Consider the following 12,456-nt stretch of genomic DNA (forward strand, 5'->3'; position numbering starts at 1 on the left):
GGGTTCGAGCAATAAGAACAAAAACAATATTACTTTGACGTGTTCATAAAATTCAATTGCTCACAACGAAGCCTCTTCAGTCTGTTGCTGTCCACTTCGTAAACATTCTTGTGCATTAAATCGTTTCGAACATTGTCTTTGTGTCATACATTTTTCGCGTGTACAAGTTTTCGACGTCACAACCAGGTTTGCTATTTTGTCAGAACACATCACGAGCATTACATTCTTAATAATACGGATGCGGTGTAATAAAAATTATATTGATACAAACTTCAAATGTAAAGCTTTTAATAAGGTAACACGTTATTATAAATGCAATCGTTCAATATACCCCCAATTTCATGTACCGGCAAAAATGTGAATCCTTGGAACAAAATAACTGTTTGGATACTTTGAAGATCTAAAATAATCATCGAGTAAAATTGTTCGTAATGAAAAATTCGGTTGTCCTTTTGTATTGAGTGAATCATCTAAAAGAAGTAAACATTGTTTTATTTATATATTAAGCCGAATACGAGGAAATAAAAAAATAAAATCTTTTCTCACTAATTAAAAGCAAATTTGAGAAATTTCTTTTGAAAAGTATAAAATTTGGAAAATCAGCAACCAAAATTATATAATGTAATTTTAAAAATTGCGTTGTCCGCATATCACAGTTAATATACGAATTTATTAAAATACTTCTCAGTAACGCTAAGGTTATTTACTTCCACCATTCAATACGAACAAAAGGAACGGAACAGCCTAAAAGGACGTGACAGATCAATTTGAAGTAACATGAACGTAAAAAGGAAGGTGACGAATATAATTCACACTCGATAAATATATATTTCGAGAGCACGAGTTTGTCAGCTTTCTTCATGTTCCACTGCACGCTGTTTAACGTGTAGTGTGGTGCGTTGTACAGAGTAGAGCAGAGTAAACCAGAATCGAATAGCACAGAGTAGACTGAAGCTACCGTATGTCCCCACGCTCCTTCCCCCACCACCTCGACTGGTGCCCAGGCAGTTCGTAGTCGCGGTACACGATAACGCGGCGGCCTGTCTAATTATTCGTGTTTCTTCGTAGGAGAGGAGGACAGCTCGGTAGGCCCAGGACGGTCGTACCGACGGACGGACAGACAGTTGGGAACGAGGAAGAACGACAAGAAGGAAAGATGGCCTGGCCCGAAAGGCCGGTCGCCGTTACCATCTCCCTCGTCAGCCTCCTGGCATTCTTTGGTAAGTTTCCGGTTATTGGCCCCTGCCACCTGCCACTCTTCATACCCAACATTCTACATTCTTCATTCTTAAATCAAGACTCCCACCATTTCCCACCCACCTTCGATCTTTCTTCCTCTCCACCCCCACCATTACCCCCATTATTTTCCATCGTGTCCTGGCCCCCTTCTCCCTCCCAAATATACGCCTGACACCAGGCCACATGGTCAAAGCTTTTTAAACCTCTGAACTTACAATACGCCCGACAACTCTCGTGTTCATTTGCTGTTCGCATTTAGTCACTGCTTTTGCTATGCTTTCTCCGCCTGTTATATCGGAACGTTCTTCGAAGCTTGTCGTTCGTTATTATAACAGTACTTTGCCTGCTGGTTTTATTATTTATTCGTTACACGAATCCCTGCACAAATTCTACATTTCGATTTGAACAGTATTATACCAGTCTCGTTTTCTGTACTTTGTTCTTTTATCTTTTCGTTCAGTGACATTACCGTGTACACTTTTTTTTTAATAGTCTTATAAAGTTTTACACTACACCAAATGCATCGTTTACACCTGGACATTATTTTGTTAAATGTTTATATCGTTCCATACGTGGCATTTAAGAGGACTAGCTTACCGTCCGTGGATAATTACTATTATTAATTTTTATGCATAACATATACATATAATAAACATTGCTATTGGGAAGTATATATTTTCAAATTGCATCGTCACTGGAACTTAGAATTTCTACAGTTGCGTAATCTTGTAAATAATACTACAACATAAAATAGAAGCAAAATACTTAGCTGCTCATAATTGAGTAACAAACACTTTGTTGCAGTTCTATTTTTATTTACAACTAGGTAACCTAAATATTTTTACATACTTTTACGTTATCTTTTTCGAGTCTCTTAAACTTTCACAATAATCTGGACAATAGGATATACTCAAAATTTTAACGTCCATTATATCGTCACGCATGAGTTTATTTGACAATAGGCACGAATTCACATAACAGTACAGTAAAGACATAATATACGAGCACAATAATCAAAAATATTTTACAAAAACATTTTCGACGTTGATCAACGTGCATTTGGTTTGATTATTTTTATACCTCGATAACAAATTACATCGTTATTGTATAAGCTATCGAAATATTGACTAGATATTCATTGGAAGTAATGTTAGTAGAATTGCACAAGTAAATACGCTGATGCATTAACACACTTCTCATTATAATTGTTGTTCACTGATACTTCCGCTGTAATATTGTCACGTGGCGACGCCTAGAATAACGCGGGGTGGTAAAGCAATAAAAATAAAGATGGCTATTGGCCATAACGAGTTCCTTTTCTTCCTAAGTTATCTGCAATACGCGCGCGCGTTTCGCTCTGTACTTTCCAACCGATGGAGTAATCAGACAATAATCAGTAGTCGGTAATCTGCTGATTGCTGAGTCGGTAAATTCAATGTTTAGAGAACCGCAATACGCGAATCTCGCTTGGCTTGGAAGACTCTGAAGAAAATTTATTATTTGTTCGTTTTATGATCAACACCAACTATTTTTTTTCTAGGATCCTACTGTCAGATGGCACCAGGTAAATAAAGAGCGAGGGTGCTATCATTTTGGAGCGATACGGAAACGACCCTCCTATTCAGAATGCCGTTATCGCCAAGACATAATGGAGTACATACATATAATAAATAATTGGTCACAGAGTTTAACGCGCTTCGTCCTTCGATTATGCAGTAAAAAGCGAGATAACGCAAATAAAAGGAAATTGTCGTCAAAAACAACTCAAAAGAAGTTTTTGATGCTTACGTGGACTATTGGATTGCGCTAACTAGTGTTTACGAATTACGGTTTTTCACTAACGTATATTCTTGAAACAATGATAGTTTTCGTTACGAATACGTAGTGTTTACGCTGAACTGATAAAAGTTGTTAATGAATGAAAAGTGAAAGATAGTAAACACTCATTACATTACTCGCGAGTAGATAAAGAAACACAAATTTTATTTGATAAAAAGGGTCCCACTAACCTATATTATTTGAACTATTTAAGCTCCTTTAGTATTAACGTATTTGCAATCCTCAGGATTAATCCACAGCATATATAGTATATTGATCTTGTAACATTCGTACCTGGTAGACTGCTGTCCCCTTGTCGACTAATAAGTATTTATTAAATCTTTGTATTAACTAAAATTTAATTATAACTATTTAAAATGTATAATAAATCGGGTAAAGGAACGTGGATTCATAAAAATAGGTAAGACTGGTTAGGAAAAACGGTTATGCACTCCTGTATCAGGGAGCAGGGCTGTATGCACATTACTAATAATGGGGGACGTAACAATTCTGATAGGTCAGGAATTATTTGCAATACAAGGGGCATAATACGATGACTGAGATAGCAACGAAGGAAATGGGGGGTACAGGGGAAGAGGAGGACGTGGTGGTGGTGGCGCCGGTATGCACGGAGTATAGAGTGGGCCGGTGGCGGAAGAGGAGTAAAGAGGAATGAGAATTAACGGTGCTCCACTCTATGGGATTGACTGCTAACATACGATTTTCGGACCCAATGGTGGGGTCGAGCAGTCTAGCCACGATTGTCAGTCGACTCGCGACCGCCGACCAAGAAACTTCCGGTCCTCTCCTGCTAGATATAGTCCGATTTCAAATTTCATTAGTCATAGAATCACAAAGTTATCGACGGTATGACGAATGTCTTGTTTCTGTGCTTGTTCGCTGTAGCTGTCGCTGGCACCGCCCCTGGTTGGAACCTTGGAAAAGGACTCAGATATGAGTTAACCACTACAACTCTTTTCAAAGAAGTCGGACCAGTCAAATTCGGCGATGTAGGATTCCAACTGACCGGCCAGGTTGTGGTTACCGCCTTATGGAAAGATCCGAAAGATGCCGACGCTATTCTTCTCAAAATTGAGGTTTGACTTGAGCTTATTTATCTTTTTTTTTTCTTTTATGCTCATTTGATATTCAATTGAAAATGAGCTCACTTATAACTAAGCCTCATATTTCTTCATTGTCTCTCGTTCAAAGTCCTTTTTAACAGCTTGATAATTTCGTGCTTAGTCCGATGTATACTGGACGTGTTTATATTATCATTTTCTTTTTTATATTTTATTTATTCCTGATAATCTCGACTTATACACGTGTAACGAGCTTGCTTTTACTGTGAATTTAATATTCAATCGTATATTCTATATAAGTAGACAAATTTTTATGAATCACTTAGTTCCATAGTGCATCTTTGAATGTTCGTCAATACCATTACAATGGTTATCTCTGAATAATATTAATTATATATTCTGGATAATATTAACTTTTCTTCTTCTGTTTACCTATCGATTACAATACTTTCGATTAATAGGAATTTGAAGTATTTAGGTTTGTCGTCATTTTTGTCCTTTAGAGTAGTATTTTAAATATTCTTCACAGTTATCTCACAGTTTGAAATAGCAGTGGTACGTCGATAACCTTTGATCTAATGTGCAGTAATGTTAATGATTATTCCAGTGCACGTGGGAATCTTAAAAACTTTAAACTTACGAATAAAATTCGTTACAGCGAACATGCATTCCATCTCATATATCCATTTTATATTTTGTGCATACGTGAATCTAAGAAGATAAGTCGACCTTCAAATATTTTGAGCACGTTATCGATTTAATCCATCAAGGAGGGTTGGTCCAATCCAAGCTTTACCACGGCAATCAAGTTGATTGGTAGCAACAAGTAGTTGGTTCTGAAAATTGACTCTTAATATTTATAGAAACATAACAGATCTGGCCACAATATTGCAGGCATAAAAGAAATACTTTCTAGGTTCTTTTTTTTTTGTTACCCAACATAAAATTCTCTTTAGATTAGAATATTGCTTTGAACATTATACTGTCAATGAAAACGGATAGAATGCTTCTTAATATACAAGGTAGTCCAGTTGAACTTAATCATATGCTTTTTGAATTTATACTTAACCGTACGCGAACCATTTTCAGGAACAATGTGGTATGATAGAAAGTTTTATTTATTAACTTTAAAGCTCAACGGTTAATGGAAGTAAAAGCTTCCTTTTAAAGTTTTATACCTTTAGATAAATTAAATATATATTTTTTTAAACTACCCCTTTATAAAATAATTGTGAGGCTCAATATTTTATCTGATCCTCGTTTCAGTGATTTTAATTATTTAATATACAGTTTCATATATGTATATTTATCTCTTTGCAGACAGAAGTGTCCAGTGAAGTAATTTATACAAGACTTTTACTAATTAAACGTTTTTGACCTCAGAATTTCGAACGGAATAATATGAAGGACCGGTTTTCAAAAAATAATCGGATTATCGTGAAACCGGGTTTCTGAAAGTTATTCGGGTTGTATTATTTTGTTTGAATTTTTGAAACTCATCAACAAACACAATATTACAAGTGACGCACGCGTTTGTTGCAATGTGCTCCTCAGTTATCTAAGAATAAGAAACTCGGCACTATTGAACGTCTGACGACAGATTACCCACCTTGTCATCGTTCACTCGAATATATTATAAGAAAATGTAGGTGTACATTTTATTGGCTGAAATTGTGTATGGGGATTGAAATAATTTAACAACCTGTATATTACTATTTCGATTTTATATTTATAGGATTAGATAGGAACTGATAAATTTGTTCATTCCATCACGTTCAGTTCGTTTCAATTTTAATTAAAATTTTTGAAATTACAGTCCAATCTGATTATAAATACTTATTTTGGAAAAGGGATATAATACAACAAATTTATTATCATATTTTGTGAAAATATATTCACTATGCAAAATTATTATGTAAAAAGTCACTGCAAAACTACTTCAAATGTTGTCTTTCTTTTTCATAATGTAATTTGTCGATGAATAATAAAGAAGCAATAGGTTTATAAACAATCATATATTAGTATTACAAGTTATAAAAAAAATATCAGGGTAAAATATCTTATGATACCATAAACTACCACGTATTACATAAATCTCTTATATTTTTTTTTTTGTATATTTCGTCATAACGAACTTTTCTCTTAATAAGGCTATGAATTAAAACACCCTTATAGTAAGAATCTGTTTTACTTTTTAGCACAAACTTACAATGTCGCCCGAATGATTTCGTTTTGCAATAATAATGACACTAATTACTGTAATGATAAGAGAAACTAAATATTCATACTAACCACATAGATATACAAAACAATTATTAATTCTGCCACTATCTCAGTATAAAAAAAAACTCAGCTTGATCTGGTGTATTCATCTTATAATAATTCGAAAGAAACATATTCATCGTTGCAATACATTATATCTACTGTTTAAATATTTATTTATTTCAGAATAATTTCATTCTGCATGCGAATAAATATATGTATACCCTATATTAACAATTTTATATTCTTTCGTTTTGTAAATAACTGTTGAGAGAAAATTTTCATAATTACTTCCCTGTACAGTGCAAATAAGAATACTTAGAGAAACCCTTTTCCAACAATCTTGAAGTTTTCGGTAATCATAAGAAATATGAATTAATTTTTACTTTACAATATTGAAAATGGATAACATAATTTTCTCATACATTAATTCTTGTTTTGCAGCTAATATCTCCACAATTATGGATAAAATCGAGAAAAGCACCAGAACCCGAAGGTTTCGTCGAACACAGTTCAAAGCTGGATAAGAGTTCAAAAAGCCCCGTTTTCATACTCTGGAAAAACGGAGAAATTCTAGCAGTCTACTTAGATCCATCAGAAACGGTATCGAACATAAATCTAAAAAGAGGCCTTGCCAGTCTCTTTCAGTACAGAACTCTTGATGGAGAATTCAAAGAACGAGATGCTTCCGGTCTCTGCAGTGCCATCTACAATTCTGCTGGACCACGTTCCATTAGAAAACAGAAAATTGCTTGCGAGCAGAGTTCCTTGACTCCAGTTCAAAAGCACCCAAATCCCATAATGGATGTTGATATTACGAGTAATCGTAATTCTTCATACGAACTGACTCACGCACTTCTGCTAAATTCTGTAATCGATTATGAAAGCCACGCAATGAATTTGAGAGGCAAACAGGATGTTGGCACTACCGTCACATCTCAGAGAACCTTAAAATTACTTCCGGGAACTTTCGAAGCGTCACCCGTGCAAGCAGATTCCGTGAAGGATGCTGTTGCTCTTCTCGAACCAAGTTTCAGAAAGACTCAGATCGATCTGCAACCTGAGCCTGCGATTTGTCCTGAGTCTGGTTGTGTTACGGTGAGTCCTTTTCTTTTTCCTCACTTTTAAAGTAACAGTTTTACAGTAACCCCCAGCAAACACAAACCTTACTTATCAACAACTTCAACAAACACAATATTACAAGTCATGCACAAATTAGTTGCAGCGTGCCACTCTTTTATGTAACCTCAATATATCAGTTGATCAGTCAGTAATTGATGGACACATGTAATATTGTGTTTACTGGAATGCTACAATTTCTTATTCAATGATACAATAATTATGTACAATGAATATTTTTTAATTGTTTTATCATCGAATAGGATATTTCAATATTTTTCCTATGTAATTATTACTACGTGCTTGCTGAGATCCTATAACTATTTGATATGATTAAAATTTCTCGGTATCATAGATTAGCAATATTTTTTTTATCAACAATTGAGTAACTGCAGAATATTAATCAATATCTTATTCCGTGCTATGACGTGAGTACGTTACATTGTCGAAATTATTGATAGGAATAAATGAGTTTGAATAGCCTATTTAACATCTGAGAGACTTACAGACCAAAATATCTTGTATTAATCTGGTTAGAGTTTTGTCTGTACCCTTTTTTTGTGTATGCATACATTGTATTTTGGTATCTATTTTTCCAATACTATTAAGTACCGTGTGTTACAGCTTGAAGAAATGCTTGAAGAAAATCGGGAAGCTTTGGACAATTCTGCGCTGGGATCGGTGAAATCGGCTGTGGCTTTTCTTAAATTAATACCATTGGTCAGAAACGCTGGTCCTGAAGAACTAGCTAAACTATTAAAAAGTCCACGATATCGAGAATTAAAATCTCAATTATACGATCTTTTGGGATCAGCAGGAACTCCTGCAGCGCATCAGGCAGCTATGAAAATTCTTAAACAAGATGAAAGAGGTGACGACACCGAAAGATATCTTTGGGCGCTATCGATGTCGGCTACTCCTCATGCGGATATAGCTAAAGACATTTTGAGAAGGTCAGAGGAGACAATGCAGAACGATAAGATTTCTGAAACTCTAGCTTTGACTGCCGCTGCAATGGCTAGGCAGCATGGCTCCCCAGCGGTAATTGAGAGAGCCAGAGCAAGCTTAGAAATCGGACTCGATAGTTGCACGGGCGAAGAATGCAAGCTTAAATTTCTCAGAGCTCTACGTAATTTGAGAAGTAAAGTGGCCATTCCGACTTTGTTAAGTTACGCTTCGAATGGAACTAGAGCCATAAGCGTAGCGGCTTGGCGGGCCCTGGGAGCCTTGCCGAAGGAGCATTTAACCAAAGAGGTGAAAATCGCAGCAGCTAAAACTTTTTATCAAATTGGCGGCCCTAAACGCGACAGTAGCGCCAGGACTCTTGCATTGGATATCATATTAGAAGCTGATCCTTCGAAAGAAGATCTTCAAGGTCTCGTTCAGTATCTGTCAACAAATGACTCCGTGTACGAAGTGCGAAAATATCTTACTCAAAGAATGGAGCAAATCGCTGAGAAAAATAGTGAGTTTGCGAAGAACTTAAAAGAAGCTTTCCAGACTGAGGGGAAAAAAGTCATGAACTACAATGCACTCGCTTTAAAGGGACTAAGCACTGCTTTCACCAGAACTTTTTTAAATTCCCCAGGAAGTAATGGTTCGTTAGTTACGGTTCAAGAAGTGAGTTCCGGACTTCTTAAGCGCGGAGTGGTTGATGTGATTTTAGAGTCTGGTAAAGATCGTCAATCTCTATTCTCTTTGGGGCTCTTCGCAGGAGGCCTTGGGAGCTTTGTATCCTCCTCCGAAGACAATTCGGATTCCACGGATGAAGACGAAACAGCCACAGCTGGAATGGACATAAGTTTCCTCGGAGTTGGAATAAGACCTTTTGTCTTTTTTTCTGGTCAGGGGGAACTCATGGGTCACGTGTGGTCCGGAACAGCTTCGGAAAGAACACCAGCATTCCAGACACTTACTAATCTTCACCGCCATAAAGAGTTCATACCACTCTCGTCAGGCTTCATCGCTGAAATCGACGTGGATGGGGCTGCTAGTTTTGACTTGGCCGGAAAAATTCAACTTAGCCTATGGTCAAGAAACGCACAATCCCTCGTCGAAATGGGATCGGGTATAGCCATTCGTGGTGCGAGTAAAATTCGCTCAGACTTTGTACAAAGTACAGCAGAATTCTCACTCAGCATGGAACCTAAACTAGAGCTAGCGACGGATGTGGACTTCTCGGGTTCGATTTCTCTATGTATGAGACTCACTCAACCGCGAAACACAGTAAGGCACAATATCTACAAGATAGAGAGGATACCTGGCAGTAGACACAAATTAAGAAAGACACGTAGAACAAAGTTTGGATCACCAGCAAAGTCTTACCTGCTCAACAGAAAAAACAACGAAATGTGCTCAAAAGTGTTCAGCTAGTTAACCAAGACTTCTACGACATTCTGTGAAAGCCCCTGTTTCAAAGAAAAAAATTATCAAGAGCCGAGCTCACGCTAAGCACTTAGCTTCTTTGTATTTTTGTACCATATCGTCTAGTACTAGCTTACGTTGTAGATATTATTGATAAGGCCAATCACCTCAAATCTACCAGCTGAAGTTAGTTGCTCCATGGACAATCAAATGGACAAGTGGACTTGAATCGATACGTTTGAGGTGATTAGCCTATAGAATTTTATTAATAAAATAGTGTAAAAACGAAATATAGTCTCTATTAACGACAGCCACACTCTGCCACGACCATGTCGTCATAGCCATACTGATACGTTAACGTACCGGCTGAGTCCAAATAAAGTAAACTAGTGGGGGCAAGTCTTGTCGGCACGCAACAAGCTCTGCCAACAGCTTTCGCACTGCCATGGGCACCAGGCATACTACCTTGAAGAGCCGTATGCACCAAAGTCTGAACAATGGCGTGCTTGGTGGGACTAAGATGGTCACCGAACGGATAGAAGCATTTGCCAGAGCACTGAAATGCTTCGTAGCCTGGTGGAGCTACGACCCACTCGTCGTAGGCGATAGTTGCAAAATCCACGTAGAGCGGACGTCGACGACAAGCATGTCGTCTTCGACGATGACCACCGTCCTCGTCCCATGGATTCTCATCTTGTTCCTCGTCCATTGATCTTTTTCTACGTTTTCTAGGTTTACTGTAGCTTAACAGCAACAGCGGACCTTCTCCGTTAGGCTGGCTCTTAACTTTTCCACTAACCAGGAGCCGTACCGTGTCGCTTTTTCGAGCTAGAAGGGACGATGTGACGTCGAAGGCTCTCCAAGAGTCGTCCCTTCTCGATCGCTGGACTCCAGATGTCTTTTCGTTTATTGGTCGGACTCTCATTATCATACCTGCTGTTCCAAGTAATTCTGCTGCTTCCAAAATCTCTCCTGAATTGACTGGCGGTATAGAAAACTCGAGAATTCGACCTTTGTTTCCTACTGGACTGGAAACGTGTCTGGGCTGAAGTGCCTTCACTATATCAGCATCTGCTCTTTTGTTGTACAATTGTAACATATACCTGGAGACTGCTCCATGGTTCCTTTTACGAATTTTCGTTTTCCTCGTAGTTCTGTTGAAGAGCTTATGGGACACTGACAACGACGCTGCTGATGGTAAAGAGAGATCTACTTCAATGGATGCTTTTGCAACGACTCCTGACGTTTCCCAGGATAATGATCCTTTCTTCCAAACGTAGTAACACCCGAAAATAACTAGGAACGAAAGTAACCAGTATTGCGAGGCAATCCGCATGATTGACGAACGGACAGTTGGGTGTTAAAAGAATGATCTTCTCCTCATTTTTGAAAATTTTATGATTTTATCACAAATTTTTAATGTCACTTTTTTAAGTAATCCTGACAGGATCTTTTCATTTCACAATGGCTAGGGCAGCACGGTAAAATTCAACTGATTGGACATTTTTGATACAATCCTTTTTATTTTTCGAATACTTATTTTACAATTACTGAGCGACGATTTTCGTCGACCGTCCACTGCATCGCATTTTCAACTGAGGACTATACTTGACTTCCTCTCGAGGAAAGTTTCTCTCGATCCCTAAATAACCGCCAATCGAGGGCCAGGTTCGAAATTGCCGCGGAAATCGTTATCGACAGCAGACATCCACTTGACCGAGCATCCACCTTCTTATGCTAGTATGGCAGCTCTGCGTCATGCAGGAATTTCAATTCCCTATTAAAAGCAATGCAGATGATAATGATTATAGGTTAAAAGCGACCTAAGGCAATCAGATATATTCAATCGGATACGATTGTCGTTTATAAGAATACTCTAAAATTTACTTACTATTTTACACATTTTTATTGGTTTTATTATACTACGTTTAGACTTTTTGAGCACTCTTATTGAAATCGTTTTAGTTCAGGTTTTCTGTCCTGTAGAATATATTACCATATTTATGCTGAAAGTTTCAAAGATATTTCGAGAACAAATCTAGAGCACCTAATCAATGAATTTCCGTTCGTACTAGTCATTAATCTATATTTAACAAAAGGTCAAGTTTCATGAAAAACGTTTTTTGAAGCATGGGTGGCGATTCATAATTTTAATCTTCACAATCATATGTTGCATACAACTTTGTCAACGACCAATGGACTGCAATATTAAAATAACATTTTATATACGTCTATTTATAAGATATATGTAGTTCTTAAAATAAATCCGGTCTGATTGCATTGTTGTAAAACACGTCTGTACTGCATGATGCATTTACATCGTGCACGCTTGAATTTCGCCATAAAATTATTTCAAAAAAATAGAAATGTCAATGTGTGCATATAACTTTGGAAGCATAATTGGGAACAATGTGGGAGTTTATAGAGGAAATAAAATTTCGCGTATAAATGAAATAATAATATTTGCAGATGTCTGAGGTTAATTTATATTTCTTCTTGATGTATCAAATGAATAAAAAGAAAAGAAAAATAATAAAATATCGTCGTGCCTCGAAGCCAACCCGTTTATCTC

At 37.1% G+C, this 12,456-nt stretch overlaps 2 protein-coding genes across 4 annotated transcripts; one reads left to right on the plus strand and one right to left on the minus strand.

The window, feature by feature from the left end:
- The first annotated feature begins 31 nt into the window (after nucleotides 1–31).
- LOC107265987 (microsomal triglyceride transfer protein large subunit) lies at nucleotides 32–10,174 on the plus strand. Of its 3 annotated transcripts, none has more exons than XM_015735995.2 (6): nucleotides 32–186; nucleotides 1,069–1,220; nucleotides 2,780–2,803; nucleotides 3,964–4,154; nucleotides 6,846–7,499; nucleotides 8,145–10,174. In XM_015735995.2, exons 2-6 carry the CDS (start codon nucleotides 1,157–1,159, stop codon nucleotides 9,891–9,893), a joined length of 2,682 nt encoding a protein of 893 aa, XP_015591481.1. In that variant the 5' UTR covers nucleotides 32–186; nucleotides 1,069–1,156; the 3' UTR covers nucleotides 9,894–10,174. The 3 variants fall into 3 exon arrangements, with proteins under 3 accessions (XP_015591481.1, XP_015591483.1, XP_015591482.1); XM_015735996.2 differs by having other exon boundaries at nucleotides 60–295; XM_015735997.2 differs by lacking the exon at nucleotides 2,780–2,803.
- On the minus strand, nucleotides 10,162–12,271 carry LOC107265989 (bone morphogenetic protein 10). Its single transcript, XM_015736000.2, has one exon. The coding sequence runs from the start codon at nucleotides 11,218–11,220 to the stop codon at nucleotides 10,186–10,188; it is 1,035 nt and encodes a 344-aa protein (XP_015591486.1). The 5' UTR covers nucleotides 11,221–12,271; the 3' UTR covers nucleotides 10,162–10,185.
- Nucleotides 12,272–12,456: the final 185 nt, after the last annotated feature.

The sequence above is a fragment of the Cephus cinctus genome, unplaced genomic scaffold (genome assembly GCF_000341935.2).
Source record: "Cephus cinctus unplaced genomic scaffold, Ccin1 Ccin1_scaffold0269, whole genome shotgun sequence".
Lineage (NCBI taxonomy): Eukaryota > Metazoa > Arthropoda > Insecta > Hymenoptera > Cephidae > Cephus > Cephus cinctus.